Here is a 27,541-nt window from a genome sequence, read left to right on the forward strand (position 1 = left end):
GGCGGGCGGGCGGGGCGGGGGGCGCGGCTCCCGGCGCGGCGGCGGCTCAAGAGCAGCGGGGCCGGGCCGGGCCGGGCCGGGGGGGAGCGGACGGACGGCAGGAAGGACGGACGGGAGGACGGGCCGGGGTCGCGGTGAGCCGGGGCCGGGGCTGCTGGAGGGGTCTCGGGCACGCGAAGGGGCCGGGAGCACGGCCCGGGTGCCCGCACCCCCGGGTCCTGCTGCGGGGTGGTTCGGGGGGGGGGGGGCAGCGCTGTTCGCGTGGATATCGCTCTGAGTCTCCCCTCCCCACTTCTTTATTTTCCATTTTTTAAATAAAAGTCCCCGCCTCGAGCCACCTGCGGCTCCTCCCGCCCGGTGTCGGCCGGCGCTGCCCGGGGAGCGAGGGGCGAGTCCGAGGCCTCCGGTGGCCTCCGCCGGGCGGCCTGGAGGGAGCCGGGGCTCGGAGCCAGGGCTCTGAGGAGACACAACAGAGACAGCCCCGTTCCTAAACCACCGGCAGCTGGCAGGGCTCGTTCCCCTTTTCCCTGCCCTGGGGCTCAGATGTGAGCGGTGCTGTTGCAGAGCCCGGTGGGGTCAGTGTGCCCGCTGCGCTAACCGGCTCCCTGTGTATTTCCACTCTGCTGTCACTTTGAGATGAAGCAAACGGCATCTTAAGCTACATACAGGCTTTTGGAACTTGCTTGTTCCACTCCCATCTCCGTCTGGTTTAACACGAGACTTGTTTTTTTTGGGAAATCCTTTTGCCGCTGTCAGTGGTTGGGCAGCGAGGCATGAGCAGCGGGGTGTGGGAAGGGAGGGTTTGGGGCAGGCCCGGCGGCTCCAGGCTGGTGCCAGAGCTGCAGCAGCACGCGTTCAGGGGCAGACAGGAATAATTCAGCCTCAGGATGCTCAGAACTTCGTTATAACCTGGGAGGAAGGAGGGCATGTACGTACAGGCCATGTTTGGAGCCCTCTGGCTTCGTGCTGCTGCTGTTCCTTGCCGGTGATCGCCCTGAGTCAGGCTTTCCCAGAAGGCGTTTCATAATAAAACTTCTTGCTCCTTAATTTTATAGGTGTGTTGTGAGCGTGAAGCTGATCTGACAGACCACTGCAGCCATCTTCTCCAGGCTGATACTTCAGCTTTCGGGCATCAAGGACCTAGGAAACAATCCTGCAGGTATGTTGTAAATGTCAATTGCTACCAGTAACCGCCGCTTGGATTTTATAGGCAGAGCGCTGTGTAACAGCTGTAAATTGGCATTGCTGTGACACTAACGGGCAGGAATTTTGCTTCTTGCTTTTGGCATAATTTCTTGAGATTCTTTTTAATATAGCCCTTTCCAGTGCAGGAAGTACAAGCCATGGATGTGATTGTGTATTTCAAAGACAGTAACAGCAGGGGGAGCACGATTTACTGTTTAGTATAAGTTTTTCATTCTAGATTTAAGTGAGGAATCTAGTCTGTTTATAATTTCCATGCTGTGCATATTGGCAAGCTTCCGAAGAAGCAAGCTGTAAACATAGCTTTTTCTATAGCTAGTTCTGATTTTTGTGTATGGCTTTCTATATGTCTGAGAAACAAGGACTCAGGGTAGGTTAGGAGGCATGTTCTAGGGTGATCTGAGATTCAGCCCCCACATCTCTGAGATAATGTCTTTATTTTAATTCAATTGCTGTTATCAGTTGAAAGGAATACCTCACTGACCACAGACCTGTCTTAAAAAAAAAATCTTCTTTCTGAATAGAAAGATTTTTAATGTTATTCGAGCATATGGGAGGCTATCTTAAGCGTTATGATATACTAAAACTATGGGCTCCGCACAGTAAAATGAAGTCTGAATTTTAATGCTGGAAAACAAGCTCCAGTGGGGGAAAAAGCATGCAGTCCTGCTGTCTTGTCTTCAGTAAGAGTGTGGGGTTTGGCTCTAGGCTGCTTCATGTCTGATGAGCCTGCAGGCACTGTGGAGTAAGATGCAGGCAGGTTTGCTATGCTTTAGATTTGCATGAATTTTCTTGTCCGCTGGAGTGCAGAAGATTTTTTTTTTGCTATGGTTTAAAAAAGTGGAAGTTAATCCAGATGCTTATGCTTTCTAAGGGTATTACAGCTAAGGATAACACAAACCATTTTATGTTCAAAAAAGGGCATGCAGTTCTGCATGGATGTACTTTATCCTCGTTAATGTGTGCAAATGAACAGCTTTTTTCATTTTGGATTGCCTTGAAAAGCACAAGCAAATCATGTTATATTATTTGTTAGGCAATTATAATTGTTTTCAGATGCATATTAAGCCTTTGGCAAGAAAGGTAGTGATGTAGGCATAAGCTGCTTTGAGCAGTAAATTCGGAGTGTACTGGGGGAAGGAGCTGGGAAGCAGTTGCATGAGGAAGAAGAGCTCACTTGTGAGGAGGCACCGAACGTTGGAAGGAGGCAATGCCTTTTCTCTCTCCCTGGGTGTGACCAAGAGCTAGCTGTTTGTAGGAAGGGAGCTGCATGCTGCGCTGATGGTGTTGGAAATCCTGTCACGAGGGTGAAGGTGTGCCTGGGTGGGACGCTGATAGGCATTTAAGGTCATACTTCTGGGTTGGGAGTGGTTGAGTGTTGGAGCATCTGACTACAGCTGGATAATAGATTTTAACCCCCTGGTAGTTTTTTTTCTGTCAACTGCAAGCAGTGAAAATTTGCTTTATTAGGATAAAATTACTGTTTCCTTGCTATTTAATAATTGTAATGAGTTTTATAGCTGCCATCATCTGCTGGCTGCAAGACCTTACTGCTACAAGGTGGATGTTTTTATGGCTGCTTTTCTTGTAGCAGTATCAAGACAATTTCTTTCTTGGCAACATCCTGAGTATGTATTTGCAATTCAGTCCATCTTCTGGCTTTAAATAAGTATGTAAGAAATCTTGCAGGTTTCTGTTTGTACCATTCTCCAATTAAATATAATTAGCTGTATGTGCAGCCATCAAGACTGATAGAAAGTTGTGGCCTACTTTTGAAGGTCTGTTCCTTGTGGAGGAGAAAGGGGATGAAGCCAGCTGCAGCCAGGTCAGTGCTTCCTGCTGCGTCTGCAAGTAACAGACTGTGGGTGGGAAGCCCAAGACAAGCCTGGCTCGTCCGAGAGTCCAACCTCAAATTGCTGCTCGAGGACGGACCATTCTTCAGGGCCTGGCACGTGGGCCTCAGCTGTGCACGCACCAAGAACTCATCTGGGGCCTGAGGTGGCTTCGGAATAGCGACTTGCTTGTTAGCTTGCACCACGATACTTTAAATTTAGATACAACACAGAAGCAGCTATTTTAGCAGTGGTTTTCCAGGTGCGTTCAGTAGCATAGGCAAGCACAGAAGAAGAGGCGGGCTGTGACCCTTATTTGTCATCAGCTTGTAAGTTGTTGCACTCTGATGGTTTACTGTAATTTAGGAAAATGATATATTGCACTTTGTTTCTTCTGTTGTTTTTTTTTTGCATGCTTTATTTCCCTGTAGCAAAGTGCGGGTTTGGGTCTGTGAGAGTAGAAGCAAACTAGGGAAGGGTAGTGTACCTTAACTGCTGGGAAGAAACCATTGCTCTGTGCTCTGAAAAAAAAAAAATGGAAAAAATGGGAAACCAGAACTGTTAGGAGTATATTAAAGTTTGATTTGGCTTCACTGGCATAAACTTAGACTTTGAATGTCTGTAAAAGTTTACCTAGTGAAATGCGGGGGGGGGGGAGTCAGTGGTGAGAGAGCTCAGTCTGGATCTTGGACTCCTTGGCACCTCAAGTGGCACAGTCACTTTTGAGAGATGGAGATTAGCAAGGCAGGGAAATACTTGTAGCTCTGCAGGGTGGGTTGGGAGCTTTGGGGTTTGAGTGGAGGACTGCGGACCCTCTATGCCCAGACACTGCGGTTGGAATTGTATGATGTTGGCTTCTGGAAGCTGAATTGTAGATAAAAATCTTGTGTGTAAAAGAAACACCTGGCACGGTAGTGTGTTTTTACATTTCAAGAGATGTAGTGTAGGCATTGAAAAATACCCTGTATTTGAAGGGTCCTAGCAGCATGTATGCGCCTGGCTATTGGCACAAAGGGAGTCCTGTCACATCTGGGGGGTGGGAGACTGGTGTGTTGGTTTTTTTCCTGGAGCTCATGTGGTTGTAATGAGAGTTCACAGCACAGCAAGTGCCATGCTCTGGCCTGATCCGTCATTTTAATAAGCAATGATAAGGGGTGCCATTTAGTCTTTAAATCGCCCAGACTGATCTTATGTCAGTTCCACTTAATTCTTCTGTGTGAGGTGTCTGCTAATTTGGAGCCTGAATAAGGCACTTGCTTTTGTTCCATCTTTCTAATTAGGCTGTCAAGGAATTGGAACGCTTCTTCTGCCTTGGGTTTTGTTCTTCTGAGCATAACCTTGTCTGGGAAGGGAAAAGCTGACATCCGGGAGCGGATAATCAGCCGTGAGACAGTTAGCTGAAGATGAGGGTTAGCACAGTATGTGTGCTACTAATTGTACATTTAAAAAAGCTGCAGAAAGTAAGTAGTCCCCTTACATATGCTTCCATTCCAACCAAACGGTACTTGTCAAAACTTTTTTTGGGGTGAAGAGGAGGAGAGGGGTTTTGTGGTGTTCTAGCTTGGTAGACAAGCAGATGTTCACGGGTCAGGTCCATTTTCTTATTTCTTGAGAATTTTTAGCGCATTTAATGAAGAACTCAGTCTAACTCATGGAGAAAAAATCCATCCTGGTCTATTTGGTCTAGAAGAACTTTTTTCCTTCTGCCAGTGCTCCCTGCAGTCTGACGGTACTCTTTCCAGTGGGAGCGATGATTCATTGAGGGCTCGCAGACCTAGAAAGTGTTTATACAATATCCATTCGGTCGGCTTTTTTGCTGTGCTGGCTGGCACCTTTAAGGAAAGGAGCGAAGCATGAAATGTGTCGGTGTACGTAGAGTTGTTGAGCTGTCTGTCACTGGAAAGGCTTCATGCAGCAGCGAGAGCGGTCCCTTAGGCGGTGCGAGCGCTCGGTGGCGAGGAGCAAAGCGCTGTAAGGTCTGAGCTCCGTAAGATCTGAGCTCCCAAGGCAGCGTGTGCTGCCTGCTCTCGGCTCCTGCTCAGGGGTTTTCTTCTGTGCTTAGCGCTGAACTGAGCCTAGTGGGCCGGTGCAAGTCCTCTGAAGTCCACTGCAGGGCAATGTGGCCGTTCTCACTGAAAGAAATGGAAATCCTAAATTCACCTGTGCAGCATGACATGCCTGTTACCTGACGATGCCAAAAAAAAGCCAGGAATGTAGGCAGAGCTTGTCCTACACAGACCTCTTATCAGCAGAGTTCAGGCATTTCTGAGCAACTAAGGTCTTCCATTCTCTGAATAAACATGGTTTTATAAGTGTCTTTTTGTAGTTACTGAGGTGCTAAGGCCCCTCCTGGCTCATCCCCTCTTTGGTAGCAGATGGGCTAGCTGTAGTGGGGTGGGCGCACACGTGTGTGTGTGCACGCACACTTGTGCTCTCCAAGAATGTGGTTATGACATCACTTTCAGCCTCCTGTCATTCGTTATTTCTTGCTGGCTTTCTGAATAACAGCTGCGAAAAGAATGTGTACAAACAATGTGCACAAACCCTGCAGCCAGGTGTCCAGCTTATTCAAGCAAGAGCTGATTTCCCTGTTTACTGAGGGTTTCTGTTTATTGACTCAAGTAAATCTGAGTAGGATGGCAAAGCTGTTAAAGATCTGCTATAAAGACAAGCTGCTAGCTGTAGTAAGTGTTCTTCTTGGCAGATATCCTGAGCCATGAGAGAACATGGTGGGGAGGTGCAGGGAGAATGCGAAGTTGTGTTGTTTTAACTGGAAAGCTCCCTCGTAATTGTTTTGCCAGGCTTTGTGTAGTGCATCCAAAAAAACACTCTGAGACGAGAACAGACCCTGCAGATGGACAGTTCTGGCTTAATATATCCCAACCGATGTACTTCCCAAGCGCTCTTGACTCGCTGTGCTTTCTGCTATATCATTTACTGTGGCTTTTAGTGCTGGCAGACCTCTGCGTGGCACCACTCATTCAGCTTCGCTTGGTTCTCACGTTACCCATGTACTAGTTCTGAACTAACTTAAACAAGCCGTTTGGGAATATGCGGTTTGCAGGGGGGTGAGAAAACTGGGAAAGGAGAAGACTACTTCTGATGCTCTGAGACGCTGCTTTCCTGCTTACTCATGCTCGCAAACTGTTGTGGTAAATGTTTCTGGTTTCTCATGTAGACTTCTAAAGCAATCAATAGAAAAAAAAATTAAGCCATCTTGCAATGTGATAATACATGTCAGAGCTGTTTGTAATGTTCTTAATGATGGTCGTATCACTGGTGGGCTTGTTCGTGCCCATGGCACCAAGGAGCCTGACTGAGGGTTAGGGTGTATGGTGCTATAGACGCAAGAAACACAGAAGGAGAGGGCAACATCCACCTGCCAGCTCCTGTTTTGTGTTGTGCAGGCAAACACGGAGCTCAAGGGAACAGTGAGCTAGAGTTGTCTGGAATTACCCTATTTTAATGCTTCCCATATTGCATTGCTGAAATTTTAATTTTCCATCTCTTTTCCCTTCCCTCTTTCCCTCCATACCCCTTTCTCATCAGATTTAGGTGACTGCCTTTTGTGTGCATGCTGTTAATGTATTTTTGATTAACAGCAGGTCATGTGTGGTCACTTCCAGCCACTGAACTGTTTACCCAGCTACAATGGGTAGGAAATAGGAATTAGCGCTGTTACATTAAGGAGAGCTGTTGTTGCTGTGTGGGTGTTATGGCAGCTCCTGAGGGCTGGTGGCGGTGGCTGTTCCTGCTCCGTGAACAGCAGCTCCGGAGCAAGCTGTGGGCTGACCTCTGGATCTAAGAGCAGCACAGGATCCTCCGAAATTCACTGGAGCAGGCAGACATCAGATCTGCATGAAGAATTACAGCTCCCAGCAAGTTCTCCTGCATGGACTTTGCATCCTTCACCCCCTCACTTGTCTTCTGTCTTCTGCCGTGTCTGTCTGCTGCCCGGGCTGGGTCTCCTCATGCCCACGCCGTGCTCGTAGAAGCGTAGCAGTCTGCTTTCTGCCCCTGTCTCAAGGGGCTGGGGTGCTGAACTGGCACAGCTTTTGAGATGCGAAAGTCAGGGGCTGTGCCCAGAGGCCAGTGTGCTGGGACGGTGTGTTTGAATAAGCAAAGCTGGAAATTTTCTTCCAACTTTCCCAACGTTTGCTGCCACTTCTACTCTACAGATTGCTATATTTCTTTATTTGGCTTTCTCGCTATTTGAATTTCTAGACAGCTTTTATATAACAGTTTCCTAGCATGCTGCAAGTCTGACCATTAGATTTAGACCTTTATTATTGCTGGAAGATAGAACTTTGTATACTCTCACTTTCCAGCTGTGAATTTGAAGGCATCGAGCTGCACTTGCAGAAGGTTGTTCTCACTGTTTGTGTGGACAAATACGTTGCTTCTGTTACATCCATCGTTTGAGCATGTCTTCTGTGCAAGTCCCTTAGAGGATTCCAGATATTTGAGACTGTTTTGGCTGTTCCAGACTATTTGAGACTGAGCTCCTCAGCATGAGGAGGATTTTTTTTCCAAGCTTTACTGATCACGGCTCAGTATTTCAATGACCCAAATAACTTTCATGAGGATGCAATGGTTGAAGGTGAAGATTAATGCCTTGTTTTTCCTCGAGAATAAGTTAGTCCTTTTCAATCCCTTTTCCTTTGAATATGTTACAGGTTTAAGCTATCTAGAAGATGAAGCCCTGTCTGCAGTTGGTGTTTTTATCTTCTTGATCTGCCACACAGAAGCAGAATTCTTCACTTCAATAGGTATGGCAAGAACCAATGCACAATGTTATGATACAGCTCCTGAGATTGCCAAAACTGTTAATCCCCACGGCTGAATTTCATAACTTTCCTCATATGGCCCTATCAAGCACTTGCCTCATCAGGGAAAGTAACTCCTCAACATCCTTGATGCTATCCTGCTGTGAAGGATCACCTTCTCTTTATGCTTGCCTGTTTCTGAACATTTCTTAACTCTGAAAAAACATCCTGCTGACTTCCATGTACTTAATTATTACTTTGCAAAGCTGCAACTAAAGCTGCTATTGGGTTTGTAAATCACATTGAGTCTTTCAGTGGTTGGACTTTTGAAAAGCAAAGCTTGTCGTAGTACTTCGGATTGATAAGCTGGCAATTTCCGCTAATGCTAACTAGGTGAGACTCTTCAGTCTATAAATGGAGGAATTTCAGACTAACTTAAAGTTAGGTTGTTTCCACAGATACCCATATTGAAAAGCTGTAATTTTAAGTGATGCTCATAGTCAACTAGTAACTTACTAGTGTGACCTCATCTGTATCCGTATGTAGAACGGATGTTATGGCAACTATTTGCATCTTTTGTTGCTTTGACTCAATAGCTGTGTTAATGTCAAACCTTTCTTTTGATTATCTGGCATACAATTATAGTACTAAAAGTAGTTCAGAGGCAGTGAAACAGTCACAGTAAAGCTGTATGAGCAATTGAAGTTGAGATTTTAAAAGCCCTTTGAAGCATCTGAATGCCGGACTTGTAAGCCCCAAAATCTACTATGCATACAAGCTTTAAACTGCACATATTAAGTTTGTTTGTTCTTTGTTGGTTTTAATAGCTCTACAGTAGCTGAGGTCTGTCTTGTCTGCTGCTGGAAAACTTCTCTTGTATGTGATTAACATTTGGTCGTATTCTTTTTTTCAGGTCAAATGACAGACCTCATTTATGCAGAGAAAGACTTGGTGCAGTCTTTAAAAGAATACATCCGAGCAGAAGAGGCCAAGCTGTCTCAGATTAAAAGGTAGGGGGAGAAGTTTGCATGACGGTGAGGGGTGACAAAATGCAGAACCTGTTGTGTTGGATTGAACTACACCTTCCTGTTGCCAGTCATAGCCGTTAGTTCTGGTTAGCATTTCCTCGATAAATTCTCAGAGAGAACATGGGTAGTAAGCTGCATGTAACTTATTCCCACAAACCTACAGAGGGGGCCCTGCTTCAGATATTTTTGAACTTAATCTGTTTAGTGACTCTGGCGTTTTTCTGCTGCTTGCCCTGTCCCTGTGCCATCACAGTACTCCTGTGGGGAAGACACCTATGTCAATCAGGAGCTTTGTTTGTGTGAGCTGAATGCATGTGGCTGCCGGTGCTCTGCTAGCTTCTAAGTGGTGCGTCATGGCAAAATATCAGCTGCACTGTGTAGTGGAGAGCACACTGAACCTGACTGCCCTCCTGTGTTGCCTTTGCTCTCAGGAACAGTGTTCTTGCCTGCCTCTCTTCAGTTACCTACCCAACTATAGCACAGCTCAGATTATCCTGGTGGCTCAGCTCAGATGAAAGGTTCTTGCTGACAACCAATACTTCCTATGTCCCTTAGGACTACTGTTGCTTACCTAGCTAAAAGTAATACCTAACAAGGCGTGACACTAGAATGGTATGAGGTCCAGGTTCAGGAGAGTTTTGTGCCTGTAGCTGGTGGAGCCATGCTTTCCAAAGACTTTATGAACTCCAGACTGTATCTGGCTGTTTGATCTCCCTTTGGGATTGTAGGGTGGGGTTAGGGTTATGAAGCAGTGAAATGATATGAATTCCTCATCACTTATGTATGCCTAAATATTCATTTCTTGAAAAGCTACCCTTCTGAAGAAAAGGTGTCTCCTGTTCAAGTGTGATTAAAGAGGATGTGAGTTGAATATATGTATAAACTGATCTTTAAAAAAACCAACACGCTTGCATGTGTCAGTCCGTCAAAAGAGATTTCTTTGTGTTAAGCTTTCAGTTGACTGTATTCTTGCTTATTTATAAGCAAGAGTATTCTGCCACTGTTACAATATTTGAGCTCTGGCATCCAATATACTTTGTAATAAAGGTGCTAAATTTCAACATTGAATAGGGTAACGTTTTTCACTACTGTCTAATTAGTTCTAGAGATGTTTGATTCAAAATATTGTGATGTGAGTAAAGAGTAGGACTTCACCTTATTACTGCTTTGCAAAATAAATATTAGAAGTAGTGAAAGCCAGATTAAAAAAAGGAAATGCGAGAGACTTGTCTCAACATATTGTTAATCTGATATCCCTGCAAAGGATCTCTGTGTGTAATCTTAGTTTTGCTTTCTGTTGCAACATCACTGTTCACAGAATAAGCCAGGCAATATGGTGATACGTGGCAATGCTTGTATAAAATTGCTTACAACCACGGTTCATTCATTGCTTACTGGGTTTGAGATTAGACTTGAAGGGATTTCTAATGTTCACTATTAGCTTATCTCAGCAGTGTTTTCTTCCTATTGAGTACTGGGGAGCGGAACACAGAGCCTGGCCAGATTTTTCTATTAGGCCTATTTCTTTTAGCCTATTAGGGGATAATAGGAAGAGCAGCAGAAGAAATTCTCAATGTAGCATCAGTGATATAACTGCCAGCAAAGCATGGCATCCCACTGCTGCTTTGAAGCTGACTGGTGCATGCTAGGTGACTGACAGCACTCTTTATGTACTCTACCTGAGGGTTTCCAGTCTGAAAATCAAAGTTTGGGGTTTATTTTCCATAAAGCTAAAAAGCTCTGGGGTGTTGTTTGTATTTTTACAAAGATGGATTAAATGATACTCAGTGTTGTGCTCTATATATCACTTTTATTTTCTGAAGTGCAGTGTGCTGAAAACTGATGGCTTAGACTTCAAGAGCTGCACGTCTACTGTAGTAAGATTTAAAATAAAAAGCAGGGAAATAAATTCCTTCAGAAGAATATTGTGATTTAAAAAATAAATTGTACTCCACTTTATCCTCGTAAAGTTGAAAGCTTGACAGCTGGTTATGATGGCAAAAGCAGCAATAAATTGATTCTAGTGGTGTAATTAGGGTGACTTAAGAAGGAAGACATGCATTCATAAATTGTTCTCAGACTGAGGCATGCAATTCTCTTTCCAGCTGGGCTGAAAAAATGGATGTACTGACTAGCAAATCAACCTCTGATCCAGAAGGGTATCTGGCACACCCTGTAAATGCATACAAGTTGGTGAAGCGTTTAAATACGGATTGGCTGGAATTAGAAAACCTGGTTCTTCAGGATACAACAAACGGTAAGGAGCTACAGCGAAGAAGGTGCTGGTGGGAGGTAGCCTTACAGCACTGTTGCTTCCTGTCATCTTCTGGAAATTTGCAAGCTCAGCTGTGGTTTACTGTTGCCAAGTTTGTTTGAAACTTGAACCAATGGCTGGCCTCTTGTTTTACTTGCTTGGCTAACCAGTAAACTCGGTGCTTGAACAGGACAGAGTCAAGACTCAGAAGCTGTTACCTGTAATAGGCACGTTACATCTGGGTGGCTTGTGCTGTTTACGACAGGAGAGTGGGATATGCTGAAATGGGCAGTTGTGTTAGAAAAGGTTTTATGCCTTTTATTGAGTTTTATATTCACCTGTGTAAAAGCTTACTCATCTGTCTTCCCAATCTGCTGCTTCTGTAAGCAGTCGTTGCTTTTAAACCATGTTGATCAGTAGATAAAACTTAAGAATCAAAATGAGACCTGCACTGAGCTGGTAAAGGAATTCTTGTCAGCTCCATTGCTAAGAGTTGGCAAATGTCTCGTAACTGGATAATATACAACTGCTATCTGTAAACCTGTCCTTCTAAATCAAAAGTTTCCACTACTAATCTTTGCTCTTGCATCATATTGTTAGTGTCTGCTTGAATTTGCTTCCTTAAGCTTATTTTCTTAAATGCAAGCTTATTTTTACTGGACCCCTTGAAAGTAAGGGGTAAGAAGGCCTGTTTTTCAGGCAGAATGGCATGTTTTCCCTGTCTCCTCTGCATTTGAAGTTTTCTCTCAGCCAAGATTTTTATTGTTTTTTGGAATAGTCGTCCTAGAGACAAAAAAAATACTTAGTTCAACCGAATACTTCTGTCTGTAATTCTTTTTCTAAGACTTCCTTTTCCAGTTCTGCTTGTTGCATGGCTAGAAATGGCTGAGTTTTCTTCTTTGGTTGATTGCCTCCCCTTCCCAGCCAACTAACCTGCTATACAACCTTGATAATACTCATTTCTAAATGAAATGCACTACATAAAATGTTGCCTGTTCTTACTTGCCAGATTTAAAAGCCTCTTAACAAGTCAGGTTCTACTCCTGTGTAGGGTTTTCTGGATCAGTGTTTCTGTCCTGAGCTGAGATTTGAAAAGTCCTTATGGCTTTATGGGTTGAAAAAAATCTGAGATCGTTGTCCAGTGCTATGATCTGCAGTTGTCTCTGGGTATTTCAGAAGGAGAACTGGTGAAAGCTTAAGCTTTCATGCTGGGAGGAGAGTGAGGAAGCTGAAGATTTAGATTCACATTGTACTTCAGTTGTGTGCACAAGTAAACTGTTGATAGTTATTTTATCTCTTGTCATTTGCCCATGAGCTGTTTCTTAAAATGGGACAGAAAGCAAAGTTTAAATAAATCAAGAGCCTAATGAGAGACTTCAAAGCTAAGTTACCTGAATCTCAGAATTCCAAAAAAGCAGATAATTCTCCTGTGTTGGTCTGGAACTGATGCTTATTCAAACCATGGAAGTAACATTATCTTTCCCTTTTAATGCAAAGGCTTTATTGCGAATCTCACAATTCAACGTCAGTTTTTTCCAACTGAAGAAGACGAGACTGGAGCCGCAAAGGCTCTGATGCGCCTGCAGGACACGTACAAGCTGGATCCTGAAACGCTGTCTCGAGGAAACTTACCAGGCAAGTGTACAAAGGTCTCCTCTGTAAAGAAAAGGCAACAGGCATCCTCAAACTCTCAAAGTCCTTCTTCAGTAGTGCTGAAGGACCGTGGCTCTGAAACTGTGCAGCTCAGGCACTTGTGGTTGTGTTTATTTTGGCATTTTGAGAGCAGCCTGGAGGTTGTTCCCACCCAAGCCAGGGAGCCATGATCTGCAGTGACCAGCTCCAGTAGCACGTGTTTTATTTCTATTGTTTTAAAAGGAAATACTGATTTTTTTTTTGTAATCACCATACCAAAGCAACAGACAAACTTGCTTGTGCTGGTTACTGTGTAGGCAAATAACATGGCAACTTCCTGTCCCTGAGAGCTTAGAACTGGGGGAAAGAGATGCTCTGTAATTCATTGTTCTGATGGCTCTTCCAAAGCTTGCTTCTGTTCTTGTTTGTGATCTTCCAGTGAGGTTTGGCTGAATCACTTGGCTCCTTTTCTTTATCTGTGAAGTGGGGACTAACAGTACATTCCACAGAAAGATGTTTTGGGAACTACATAGATGGTGTTTGTGATATTGTGATGTTATTTAGGGCAAGGCATGATGTTAAGAGGGCATGGCATCAAATTGCTCCAGGGGAGTTTCAGGTTGGAAATTCTGAGAAGAGAAATCTCTTCTCAGAGAGGTCAGGCATTGGAATGGGTTGCCCAGGGAGGTGGTGGAGTCACCGTCCCTGGGGGTGTTTAAGGACAGGTTGGATGTGGTGCTTAGGGACATGGTTTAGTGGGTGGTGTTGGTGGTAAGGGGATGGTTGGACCAGATGGTCTTGAAGGTCTCTTCCAACCTTAAAAATTCTGTGATTGTTTGTGTTCTGGCAGCTGAGTGACTTTGTGACTCCTGCTTATAAGAGATTTGCTAGCAACCATAACCTCTTCCAGTAACGCTATTTACAAACTGAGTAGGCTTCATTAGAGTGTGGGTAGTTGAGTTTCCAAAACAGTTTATGTAGGTTATTAAGAGTGAACTTAAAATGAAGTCATATCTATGCATCTGTTGATCTGGAGCAACCGGAAATCTGTATGCAACTAAACAGTCAAATGGATACCTAGCTTGCCTAAATATCAATCAGCTGCTTATGCACAAGTATACATCTCAAGTAAAGAGCAAACAAGCTAGCTCTGCATATAGCTGGGCTTCTCCGATCACCTGCGTTAACTTTGTTTCAGTAAAGTTTGCTAAGCTGTCGGTCCACTCTGTCTTTTTTGATAACAGAACAGTGTAATACTAATTTTGTTAAACTTTTTTTGGTTTCCAAAGGGACGAATGCCACAATTATGATGGAATATAATCTTTAATTCCTGAAGGTGATTGGTTTGGTACAGAATGTAAAACATTGTCAGTGCTTTTTTAGAAGCCTTTTATGGATGATAAATTGTATTTTCCAATATTTGAAGGCAAGGATGCTTCTGTGTGGATTGCTAAAATTTTCTTTTTGTTACTAGGAACAAAATATAGATCATCTTTGACAGTGAGTGACTGCTTTGGTATGGGCAAGACTGCTTACAACGATGGAGACTACTATCACACAGTGCTCTGGATGGAACAAGCCTTAAAACAGCATGATGAGGGGGAGGACACAACAGTCAGTAAAGTGGAGATCCTAGATTATCTCAGCTATGCTGTTTTCCAGTTTGGGGACTTACACAGAGCCATGGAGCTCACAAGGCGCCTGATATCCCTCGGTAAGAACCAAAGACTCACTATTCTGGTACTGGGAAGCATGGCCAGCAGCAGCCAAGAACAGTCATGGTCCATATATATTGGTGAGCTGACTGGGAGGGTGTCCTGCCAGATGGCTTGTAATAAACATGAGTTATGGGAAAAGTCTACTTGTAAATGAAGTATCTTCTGCAAGCCATCCTATAGTCCATGCTGTTATTACCTAAAGACTAAATGCGTCTGACTGGTACCAGTGCTTAGGTGTACTGAGATGCATTTGGTAATGGTTAAAGCCTGGGTTTAAAGTCTCAAGTGTAGATGAAGGCTACCATGGACTCGGGGGGAGTACTGCCTCTTCTATCAAGTCCTACTGACCTCTTATATTTCTCCTTATATTCTTCTGTGCAGGCACTCTTTGATGCCAAGTGAATTCTTTGAGATCTTAAAGTGTATTTGAGTAATCAGATCATAGATGGGGTTTCTTAAAGCCTGCTTTTATCTCTGGTCTGTTTCTAGCTTTCTTACGAGTAAGCAAATAAACAGTCCTTCCAATACAGCTCTACCTACCTCTTGGGTTGGGAAGGTTTATCCTCTTCAATTAGAATTAACATCTGACATCTACTGTCTTATACATTTGTATGTTTTTTAAATCAGCTGTGGTTCTTAATCTAGATGCTGGCTGCATCCTGAGAGTAGATGAAGCTGTTTTATTGAGGGGGAGGGGAAGGGTAAAGATAATTTTAACATCTGCAGACATTGGAATTCACAGATTAAAATGTACAGGAATATGAATATGTATTGAATCCAGCTCCCTCTGCAATAATGTTTAGCGCTAATAGCAGAACACAAATCCTTATCAGCACCAAACAGTGGAACAGACTTGGCAGTCCCTTCTGGGAGTAGCAGCTTCCTCTGCTCTAGGCTAACCTTCATCTAGCCAATATTAGCCTGTTCTCCAAGGAGTAGTTACTTCTTTGGCCTTCTGGGTTAGTTAAATAAGAAACACAACGAGCATGGGAAGGTCAGAAGCAAAAGAAAACTGTTCTAGGTGCTGGTGTCCAGAAACATAGCGATGAATAGGAAATTGTTCCTCCTTTGTTGTGCTGGGTCAGGTATAATAGATGGTTAAAACCATGCGTTGTTGGTATGAATCAATAAACCCCATCATCAATAGTCACTAGTGATAGGTCTAATGATGCTAGTGATCCAGGATACCTCCCTTATAAGCCTGTTATAAACATCAAATGGGTGCTATAGATAAGCTGGTAAATGTTAATGCTTAACTTCTGAGCTTCCAAACTTTACAGGAAGCCTTTGGGACTGAAGTTTGTGGCTGGGACTCCACTGCAGTCCTGGGTTAAAGCGTGCTTGTGCAGTGCAGGTGAGAAGCATTTTGGAGAAGGGTGCAGCAAGTAGACTGGCTTGATCTTTGCTTGGTGGCCTTCTCCTGGGTGGAACTAGGCAGGCCAAGTTTGAAGAACAGGAGGGTTGTGAAGGCCAAAACCTCTATTTTTTTCCTGCCTGAAATGCATGTTTTGTGATAGGTCCTTCCAGAAACTGTTTTGCAGGAATGTGCCTAACTTCCATTTGCAGGGACAGAAACTTCCCAGCACTGGTTTTATGGTGCAGACTGGAGCTATTGCATTTGGTTGCCTAATAATGCTTTAGGAAGGGGAGAATTACTGATGCAAAGGCTTGTTTGTATTAACAGTTCCTGAGATATGCATAAGTTGCTGATCCTGTGTGTTTTTTCCCCAATGAAGACAGCACTCATGAGAGAGCAGGCAGTAATCTGCGATATTTTGAGAAGCTGCTGGAGAAGGAGAGAGAAGAGAAGTCAAGAGAGAACTCATTAAACAATACAATGGCAACAACAGAACCAGTGGTGCAAAGTGGTGCATACGAGAGGCCTCTTGACTACTTGCCAGAGCGTGATATCTACGAGGCCCTTTGCAGAGGTGAAGGGGTGAAAATGGTAAGAGGAAGGCAAGGATTTTCTGACTGTCTTTGCATAAGGATGATCAAGCTTGCTGATGTGTGTTACTCGGTTACTTTTTTCAGAAAATCTAAATGTAACTCTGTCCAGGATGAGATTTGTACCTTATGTCCCCAACTCTGTCTTAAGTTACTGTAAATCCTATACAGAAAAACAGCTCTCAGCTGTACTTCTTAAAGTCTATTGAAAATTGCTGAATAGACAAACTCATAATCAATTTCAAATGCTGGCTGTATTAATATAGTAGGAGGCGTTTTCCACGGAGAGATAGTTACGGTTTGCCAATGTTATGGAATCACATCATTCCTTCTCTTTTGTGCGTCTTGACTGTGTCCCCCTGGGGTAGTCATTTTGACCAAGCAGTTTCTGGTACCTCTCTTCAAACCTGGCTTTAATTTCAGTGCAGGGGGAGGAATCCATTTGTTCCACCTGCACAGTTGTAATCATAAGAACTGGACACTTTTTTTTAACCGCTGGTTATTTATGTATTTATTGTATTTGTCTAATTTGAAGCCTGTTATGATCTAGCTTTCCAAGAGATTAGTGTTTCACGTGTTTTGTGGTATCTTGAGTGCATAGTTTCACAGAAAATTGTAGAATCACTCAGGCTTACTTCAAATTAGCTGTCAGCTGACAGCTTTTCCAGTGTTTTTGAAATAAAGCACACTTTTTCTTGCCTGTTTTAAGTTCATGAAAAGTGCTTGAGCAAACAATGAGTTTTACTTAGTGTCTTGTTTCAGACACCTCGAAGACAGAAAAGGCTATTCTGTAGGTACCATAATGGAAACAGAAACCCTCATCTGCTCATAGCTCCCTTTAAGGAAGAAGATGAATGGGATAGCCCTCATATTGTACGATATTATGATGTCATGTCTGATGAAGAAATTGAGAAAATTAAACAGCTGGCTAAGCCAAGGGTAAGCTTCCTTTCATCTCTCTATTGCCTACATACTCAGTGCTTTAATCTATTAGCAAAGACTAGGCAAAGGATTTGAGAGACTTGGTTTCATACTACAGATAATACGCTGCAGCTGTGAACCTAAAGGGAATGATTTTGAAACTGCCAAGTGATTTAGAACCATAAAGACCAGGCTCCTGAAGGTATTTATACAATGTTGCAGTTAATTGTGCAAAATTCTCAGTAAATGGCTTAGGAATTTTTACTTACAGAAAGTCTTAAAACTTTTTAATAGTTTTGCTTATGCCACTAAAGTCAGAGGAACTCTTCATATCACCTACGTAGTGTAGGACTGGGATCAGTCCCTGTAACACTAGGCAAATATTGTAGTCTTAAGATTCAGATAAGTTTTTCATTAAAAAAGCAACCATTTTATTAATTTTTTTTTCAAAATCTGTCTAGCTCTGCTGTAGGAATAGTTTTGAATTCTGCAGCACTACTGAAAGAATGGAAAATGCAAGTCCTGTGATGAAATGGTCATTAATAAATACAGCTTAATTTCAGCCAGGAAAATTTAGTTAGTAATCATGGAAGCTTTCAGACAGAACTCTGAAGTAGTATGTTAGTTTTGGGCTTGGAAAGAGGAGTGCTTCCTTTGTTCTAAAATGTATTTACAAGAAACTTCTACTCTTAGTTCTAGGCACTTAACATTATCTGCAGTTTACACTTGCCAATATTTTTTTGTCTTGTAGAAAAGCAACATCTGTACGTGATATTCAAGTTGGTTTTCATGCTTGTTTTGCAAAATGCAATCACTTACTCCAGTTCCAAAAAACTGTTCCAACTTTACAGGCAATACATCAGAGCTGACTTTTGTCAGCTGCTCAGCACTGGAAAGGGTCAAGACATTTCTTCATTTTATTGGTGTGGAAGCCTGAACAGACAAAGATACGCCATTAGATCAAATGCTCAGTGCAGAAATCAAGCAAGCGTGTACAAGCTCAAAAATGGCAGCATAATGAAAAGTTTGAAAAGCTAAATTGTATCCCAAAAGCTGTGCTTCACTGTGTAAGTGAAGACCAACATTCAGTCATCCTGGCTCTTCTGTTATGATTTATGCAGGAGAAATCTGGAGCAAAATAACTGAGTCAGAATTACGGGAGTAGCTTTGCCAAGAACTCTGGTATAGAGACAGGACAGTTAACATGGATTGTAAGGTTGGTTGGCATCTAATTGAGGAAAAAACGAAGGAAATATTTGCATTTTTTTCAGGGTATGCAGTTAAGTTTTTCTGGGAGCTATAATTAAGTGGAAGGAAGAAGGCATGATTTTAAGTGTTTGTGGTTTGCAGGAGTTAAATTTAAATGTGGTCTGACTTTGCAGTTAAACAAAGGAGTGTCCCAGTTCTCGTTCTCAGTTGCAAGTATGAAAGCAAAGTGACCTGTTAAGCTAGTAGTAGTCAATTGCTCTGACACCACAGCAAATCTGATCAGTTTTGCCAAGTTACAAACTTTTCCTGCAATTACAGTGATGTGGCCTAACAGTGATGCATTACTTGCTGTTCACAACGTGTAGGTGAGCTGTAGTTCTGAAGTATTACCTTCCTAATGCTGTACCAATATCTCAGGCTGCCACTGAGATTGTGTTCCAGGCATCTTTCAATTGGAAAAATTTGAGCATGATAATGTTGAAACTTGTCCTCAGGAGTCCTCTACCGCTGGATTTGTGTGCCCCATAACTTGTAGCTCATTCTGTAAAAGTTTTCACCCGTTATTTTTCATCTGAGAATGAGGCTGTTTTTTCCCAGTCCACATGAGGAACAGGCTGATTAAATTTATGTAGCATCCAATAATTCTTTCTGCCAAGAACTTAGGCTTCATATGTTGTTAACTTTAGTTGTTGTTCCCTCTTGCTAACATTGACTCCAGCTGTTTAAAAAGTACCTTAAAAAACCATAACTGTTCAGCACAGACTACTTGTGGATTTAATGAATATCATGGCTTGTGCAGTCAGTCGGGTTCTCTTTCCGGAATAGCTGCAGGTGATGCATTGCACTTGCATTTCTGCATGTGTGATTCTAACATGAAATCGGAACAAAGTCTAGGCTGGAGCTTTAACTTCAATCCTTTGATATATTGAAATTTGACAAATCGGCTGCTGATTTTTGGTTAGGATGAAGAAAAATTATATATTTTTAACCTATAGTTGACATGTTTCTTCCCACTTGGGATTTTTTTGACACAGCTGGCACGAGCCACAGTACGTGATCCCAAAACCGGTGTCCTTACAGTGGCTAGCTACAGGGTATCAAAAAGGTAAGCATAGAGAAGAGCTCAGCTTTAAGATTTCTGTGCTTAACAATCCTAATCTGCTACCTACAGCTGAAAATGCAAAGCGCGTTGCATGTAGCAAAAGCTTGCACAACAAATGCATAGTAAATGGCTCAGCCATGTAACTGAGGGCAGAAGAAGTCCTTCTCGCTTGGGAAATGGGTGGTTGTGGCTTGTGTTCTAAAATAACGTTTAAATCTTTCCTATCCCTTTCCCTTGTCCTAGCTCATGGCTGGAGGAAGATGATGATCCTGTTGTGGGTAAGGTGAATCAACGAATGCAGCAGATCACAGGGTTAACAGTGAAAACAGCTGAACTGTTGCAGGTCAGTACTCTTGGTTCTTACCGGGATGAAATCTAACGACTACTTCTTGGTCAGGACGGTGTGCTACTTGCACATACAAGTGTAGGCGTGGATCTTACTCAACTCCTCCTAGGGGTTCTGTTGTCTGCTGACTGAACACATGAGTTCCCAGGAAATGGATAGGTAAGGGGCTCATGAAGAATAGCGGGGATGTCCCTGGCTGTAAGGACCTGCCAGGTAGATGCCTTCCCTTTGTGTGACAGGCAGAGACGAATGGAGGCTATCTAAAGAATACCAGATAACTTTGCACACAAATCTGATTTACCAGTTTGTTTTGAGGGAAATGCCTGACACTTCTGAAGACTGCAAAAGCTAGTAAAATACCCATGCTCAGGTTCTGCCTCTTCAGAGGAGGGAGCATGGGTGTAATAGAACTATTGCTGCTCATTTGTGTTAAACAGGCTGTTGTAGTGATAGGTAAAGAGTGCTGCTGTTAAAGTTTCTCGGTGCTAAATGTTTCTTCTCAGGGGAACCCTTAAACTATGAAAGAGAATGCTTAAGATGTCTTTCATCTGCATACCTCATTTCTGGTAATCTATAGAAAAATAGGGTTAAGTGTGTTGTAGATAACAATCTTTGCCACAAAGTACTGTTTTTCAAACAATGTTTTGGATCTTTGAGAATTATCTTCTGCAGCAGTCATTTGCAGTTCAGTTTTTCTTCTTCCATGCTGTAGGTTGCTAATTATGGAATGGGAGGGCAGTATGAACCACACTTCGATTTTTCTAGGGTAAGATTGCTCTTAATTATTTCTTGGGGGTGTGTGGCAGTGGGGAACAGGTTACTCTGAGAACTGTTGAAACCCTTATTAAAATGCCTTGTATACTAAAACACTCAATGTATAGCCCAGTTGCATGGGATGAATAATGACCTCTGGAAAGCTTTCACACTCCCTTCTCTGATGCTGAGTTCAAGAGAACGAGGAACAAATCTGCCTGCCTGCTTATCTTTGGCCCTTTGGTTCCTTGCGCAGTGTAGAGATGTTAAGTCATACAGCAGTTGTATGTGCTCTTTCCATTACTTTATTAGGAAATTTAGGTCTGCGAGCTTTGGGTTGTGAGTCTGAGTTGTTCCATGAGGCTTATGAGTTTAGCAGGGTTGAGTCCTCCTTTGCTGGGTATGTTAAAGCACTTTGCAGGAACTGGCTGGGCAGGAGACATCCTCCCACTTTCCTTTAAAAAAGTAGCTCTTATGGAAATCTGAGTTTTAGAGCCATTCTGGCAAAGCCCTTATTATGGCTACAGCTATGGGGGCTGTGAAGAGGGAGGGCTTTGTCAGCTGTGTCCAGGATGGCAGTGCTATGGTGAAAGCAGGAAAACTTGGAGCTGGTACGTGCTGGATCTATACCAGGCACTAGAGGGCTCTACCTGGTAAGTGACAGCTCTCGTTAGCTGCAAGAGAGGAGAATCACAGAGTCATCTAGGTTGGACGAGACCTCCAAGATCATCTAGTCCAACTTCTGAGAAGAGTAACAAATTCTTCATTGCTACTCTAAAATGGTTTTGGAACTGCGATCATACTGGAGAGCTATGGTGACCAGTACTTACAAACACAAAATCCATTTATGATGCCTTGTTTTCAAGTAAGAGCCATGTCTTCAATTGAATCTATCTTGATTCAGCTTATTCCAGTGTTTTTTTACCAGGTAGAATGGGTTGCTGCAGCCATAGAGCAGCCCAATAAGTGAGTATGGAATTGAAGCTACCTTACTTAGCACTGTTAAAAAAAAAAAAAAAAATCAATCCTGATTTTCAGTGCTGTGGAAGCTCATATTCGTTAGCTTTGGCCTGTTGAGAGAATTTTGCTGTTAACTTTAACGCTACTTCGTTTCCTGAGTCAAGCAAATGCTCTTAAATTCTCTTCAGAGCCTTTGAACTTCAGGACCTCAGACATCAAATTGGCCAGTATGGTCTTTACTTTTGGATTAGGCAGCTGGGACAGAGCTTCATTTGGAACATAACCTTGGCTGCAGTCATCGGTTAAAGCAAGGCAATTGTGGAATTTGCCATGGGTTTGGACTGGTCCGCCAGGCTCTCTGTGCATCACAGACTTCAGTGTTGTAATCCAGAGGCATTGCTGTGTTTCACCATCTGATCAGCCTCACAGCTTTTTGTTCCCTTACCGCTCTCAAATTGAGACACTTAAACTGTATATTACAACTCGGAGATTACACTGATTGCTCAAAAGTTACCAAAAGATCTTTTGATATTATTGAAGTTCAGAAATGCATGGCTGGACCAGGGTTTGGCAGAGGTGGTGGGGGAAAAAGGGAGACCCGTATCTGTGCTGTCGCGTTGGCTTTTAGATTGAATTTGTTTGCACTGATGCACAAAGTTACACTTTGAACCCATTTCAGGAAAGACCTTTTATTTCTTGAACTATTCAAGTAGATTGAACTGTCTTAGGGATGGTGGGTTTCCTTGCTGTTTGTTTTTCCTGATACCAATTTCTGCTGTTTTGACTGTTGAAGATGATTGTTTTTGTGTAGAAGAGTGCACCTTAATGTCACTTGGCTTAAATTAGTACCTGACTGTTAGTAATGTAAATAAACCTTTAATTCTGTTTTTTGAAGGGAACAGAGATGTACTGGAATTCTAGATGTTTTCTGCTTCTAAACTGGCACAAATATGATCTCATACTTAAATGAAACTCAAAACGCTTTCTGCAGAGTAGAAACTTTTTGCTCTTTTTGATGTGGTCCTTAATTGTAGATAGGCAACCACCTGAGAGAAACTTATTACTGCTGTTCTATTTCATCACTGCTAGTGAGAAATGCATTTCCTTTTCTCATGACGTTCCTTCTCTGAGAATCACTACTGCATTTAATGAGAATTAGTATTTTACCTAAAGCATGTTCAAGCTGAATTTTCCATATTCACCTCAGCTGTTGACTTTGGATCAGTGTCTAGTAAAGTCCTAGCCTGGTGATAACTTTCAGGTTACTTAGTGTCTGTGCTGTGGGCCCAGAAAGCATTGCTTCTACTCTAATGCCCTGAGAATTGCTTCAGTGCTATTTCTCCTTATAGCATCCAAGTGCAATGTGCATGCATTTTGCACCGTGGCTGCAATTTCCAATGGCTTTAGAGCTGCCCTGTGTGAAGTCCCATCTTTATTCCGACTCTAAATTGAGTCTAAAGTTCTTTCTGCAGAGCTACACATAACTCTAGTGTGAGCCAGTTTGGAACGTGGGTTAAAGTTGTTGTCTGTTACAGCGACCCTTTGACAGCACACTCAAATCGGAAGGAAATAGGCTAGCGACGTTTCTTAACTATGTAAGTACCTCTGTTTGTCTGCTGTCTGTGAGCTTGAAGTTTGCAGTTATTCTTATTTAATTTTATAGAAAGATGAGCCAGATGCTTTCAAGCGGTTAGGGACTGGAAATCGTGTGGCCACTTTTTTAAACTATGTAAGTATGATGATCCTTTATGCATTGAGCGTAACTTTTAGCAGCATCTTGTTTACAGCTGGTACAGTTTATTTGCAGAGATTTCCTGGTATCTGGAAATAGGGTCGTATTTATTCTTGCAGCATCAGGTGCTGTCCCATTTGAGTTAATAGAATTGATATTCTCAGAGCAGAAAACTTCAACAGAGCCCACTTTCCCCTTTTGGCTACTCTACTATGAAATCTTTGATTTCATTGGATTCCCACTGGTGGGAGAAAGGAATGTGGTTTATTTCTGTTAGTTTCTCAAAGGTGAGTACGTGGGGTACTCATATGATACTCTGTTTGAGAACTTGACTATCAGTCATTTACTGTGGGGCAGTCATGTTCTTCCACCAGTGTTTGACAGCACTTGATGCTGTGGTCTGTCAGCCTCCATTTTAACTTCTTGTCAAAAGCCAGAATTGCTCTTGCATAGCTGTTGCTTCAGTAAATGGAGGAGACATAGCTAATAAACTTGATGCAGCTGGGGAAGGGGCTATAACTGCAGAACTGAAAAGATCCATTAGTTGCATGCATTATACAGCCTACAGACCATGTACACTGAAATCCTCGCAGGCACTTAATTGGCACTGATACTAGTGGCCTAATGTTTTCACAGTAGTCTTGTTCTGACGGCACTCGATCAACTTCTGCTCAACTATATGGTTAATTAGGATCACCTAATCAGCTATATCTAACTTTTGAGTGTTAATTTCAAATATAAATTGTGATGAGATCATTATGGCTGAGCTAGTATTCTCAGTGCAAAGTGCATCTCAAAACAGAATCAGAAATACTTTCAAGTGGAGAAAAGTCTCTGAAATGAGTCAGAATAAGATAAACAGCTGTGAGATACTGCTGCTAAGAGGCTTTAATTCAAATTGCCTCAATCTTTCTTGCTTCGCAGACTCTTGAACAAACCTTGATTTCAAGTGAGTGCTCCGCATCGTATCCTCTGCCAGTTGTACATGGTCAAAGGCAATTTACCCTTTGTATGTCCAAGTAGAACGTATCATACTTGTACCAATGTCCCTACTAAAGAGTGGTTTGTTGCTAAGATGTAGGTATTAACTGGCAAAGTTGCATGCACGTGCTTTCTAGTTGGAAGGGGCAAAACACTGTGCACCTATGGCATCTTGTGCCCTTTTATTGTAGGTACCAAGCAGGAGGACACCAAAGTGGTAATAACATCTGCTTTAAACAGAAATCCAAGTTACAGTAGAGAATACGGGGGACTTGGGGGATTGCATTCATGATTGTTCTAAATTTGGTGGGAGTTGGATCTGACTCAGTTGTTTCTTGTAATTAGTACCTGATCAAAAACTTACTGAAACTGTGGTAAGACTTCCTATTTTAATGGGAGTCTTTCCAGTAACTTCAGGTTTTGAATAAAGTCTGTAGAGCTTATAGTGAATCCACCATAAATGATAAATTCATTGGGCTAAATTCATTGCAGTGTAGAAGGGCAAAGCGTAAAGATGTAAGCATTTCTTTAGACCTATACTTTGCTATATGTATTTAAGCTTGAGATGCATGAAGCACTTGAAGTGGCATGAGGTTGTTGAACGACATAGAAACAGTGAGGAAAAGTGAGATTTTTCTAATGGTTTATAGTTTCTGAAGTGGTTGACCAAGATGCATAAACTAAATTATGAAAATAAGTTCCAAGGACACGGTTTCAATTTATGAGGAAATGTGTGGTTTAACAGACACTTATTTTCCTAATTGGATCATAAACCAGAATGAAATTCTTGAAACGGACTTACTCTGAAGTCTTCTCCCTTGTTAACAAGCTAGTACTCTAGAACATTGCAGGTACACAACTTTTTATGGCTAGTTTGTGTAACAGATTATACATAATCCAGAAGTGCTAAACAAAAACCTTCAGCTGGAATAGCAGGCTTTGCAGTTCCTGCTGATCGAAATGCATCCTTTCTTCATTAATGCCTCTTGTAGACAGGTGCCAGTAGAAATCTGTTAGGATCTGGGGCACTTAAGCTTGCGGGACTGCATGTACAAAAGTGCTGTAAATGGTCAGTTTGCTCACTTTGTTTTCTCAGATGAGTGATGTAGAAGCTGGAGGAGCTACAGTTTTCCCAGACTTCGGGGCAGCGATATGGCCCAAGAAGGTAAAGTCTCTTCGTGTGTGGCTTGTTCTCCTCTTCTCCTTTTTCTGTCCTTCTCAGTACGGTCTGGCATCCATTTAAGTCAGTGAAAGTGGCAGTGTCTAATGTGAACAGTTTGTGTAGAGGTGTTCTTAACAAGTAAGGGTTGTGTTCACTCTCTGTGGTGAACATGACAGAGCTAGAGTTGGGACTAGATGTTTTTTCCTGAGTTTGTGTGCCTGAATAATTAAGTTGAGTGGGTTTTGGCTAATCTCAAACTGACTTGTGTTTGCAGGGAACAGCAGTGTTTTGGTACAATCTTTTCAGAAGTGGCGAGGGTGATTATAGAACAAGGCATGCAGCTTGTCCAGTCCTAGTAGGGTGTAAATGGGGTAAGTAAAATTCTTTTAAGAACAAAACCTTATATGCATGCAAAGGTGATGATATACTGTACCCTTATAACAGCACCACCTAAGTTATTAAATGCTATTTTAACTTCAGGAATTACTTGTCAATACTGAAAACTTACACCATCAATGTGAAGCAGTAAGCTATCACTTTTTCTAGTGAAAGCATCTTTTGTGGCAATGATAACAGAAAGCCTGTAAGAATGTCACTGGGTTTGCGTAGTATAGAATCATAAAATGCTTTCGCTTAGAAGGGATCTTACAGATCACTTAATTCTAACCCTCCTGCCATGGGCAGCAACACCTTCCACTAGACCAGGCTCTTCAAAGCCACATCCAGCCTGGCCTTGAACACTTCCAGGGATGGGGTGTTCCTGGGCAGCCTGTTTTGGCGCCTTACTACCTTCATAGTAAAGAATTTATTCCTAATACCTAATCTAAATCTACCCCTTTTTAGTTTAAAGCCGTTATCACTTGTCCTATCACTATGATCTATATCTGCATCAGGATGACTTGAAGTATCAGTTGATTAGAATCAGGCCCGTTCCTACAAAACTTGTGTATAGTTCTAACTGAAAGGGGGGAGAGGTCTTTGCAAACATTCACATCTACCGTACACCCTTTGTGGTTTAAGGGCATGAATAAACAGTTAAGTGGGGCCTGAGTACTTCTGCAGAGAGTGTCTAAGGATTATATATACAGGGAACCTCTTCAGCCACAACAGTGTGCCAGTTAACTGAGCCACTTACACAGAAAATGACAGAAGAATGTTTTTATACAAAATACAGTGCATACTAGAAAGAAACCAGGTGGTATTGCTTATGTGTTTTTAGATTTTTCCCTGTAGCACTCTCCCACTTCAGCTTGCCTGAGAACTTTCCTGCTCATGTTATCTGATCAGATGGGTGCTACCATGCTTCCTGGAAGCACACATTCTGATATGCACGGCTAATAGGAGATAGATGCTACCTCTCGTTTGCCTGGGATGTCCGTAGTCTGTCAACAAGGGGCTGTTTCCTACCTTGTCCAGCTGTTTGGTCACTGGGATATTCTGTTAACTGCTGAAAGTAGCCTATATTTCTCCCGTCATCCATTCCTGTACCCACCTCCCACAACCTCCATGGCGTTCCCCTGGAGTGCTTTGTAAATGACACCAGATCCACAACAAACTCCTTTGTTCCTATTGTCCAATTGTGCAATTGGGAAGACCTTTTCTTCCCCAGCACTCTGAATCTTCCTGTTTACCATTGGATGGGTAAAGAGGTATAAGCAGGTGTAAGGCTTTACCTGAAGTAACACTCTGGGTTGCAGTAATATGTACAGACTGGGTGCGTGGTGGTAACTAATTTCACATCCTTGTTCCACAGTTTCAAATAAATGGTTTCACGAAAGAGGAAATGAATTTTTAAGACCTTGTGGGAGAACAGAGGTTGACTGAAATCCGACCTGCTGCAGGCCTTTGTTTCTTCATCTCCTTTTCTACTGTTTGTTCTTCCAGTTCATTTCTAAGAAATGATCCATCTTTTTTCCCCAAGATTCCTGGCACTTTACCCAAAGAGGATAAAATATGTAACACTTGTGAGTGAAAGTAAATGGCTTTGTACACATA

At 42.6% G+C, this 27,541-nt stretch overlaps 1 protein-coding gene across 1 annotated transcript; it reads left to right on the top strand.

Moving 5' to 3' along the window:
• Window positions 1-27,541, top strand: P4HA2 (prolyl 4-hydroxylase subunit alpha 2). The gene is given in 17 exon segments (XM_048057126.2): window positions 1-134; window positions 1,056-1,159; window positions 7,712-7,754; window positions 7,757-7,804; window positions 8,715-8,811; window positions 10,935-11,086; window positions 12,581-12,718; window positions 14,190-14,429; window positions 16,170-16,381; window positions 17,143-17,319; window positions 19,545-19,615; window positions 19,856-19,955; window positions 20,671-20,724; window positions 23,335-23,400; window positions 25,481-25,549; window positions 25,821-25,917; window positions 27,300-27,541. Coding segments are annotated over 15 exon segments (1,617 nt in total). The 5' UTR covers window positions 1-134; window positions 1,056-1,159; window positions 7,712-7,729; the 3' UTR covers window positions 27,371-27,541.

This window comes from Anser cygnoides, chromosome 14 (genome assembly GCF_040182565.1).
Source record: "Anser cygnoides isolate HZ-2024a breed goose chromosome 14, Taihu_goose_T2T_genome, whole genome shotgun sequence".
Taxonomy (NCBI): domain Eukaryota; kingdom Metazoa; phylum Chordata; class Aves; order Anseriformes; family Anatidae; genus Anser; species Anser cygnoides.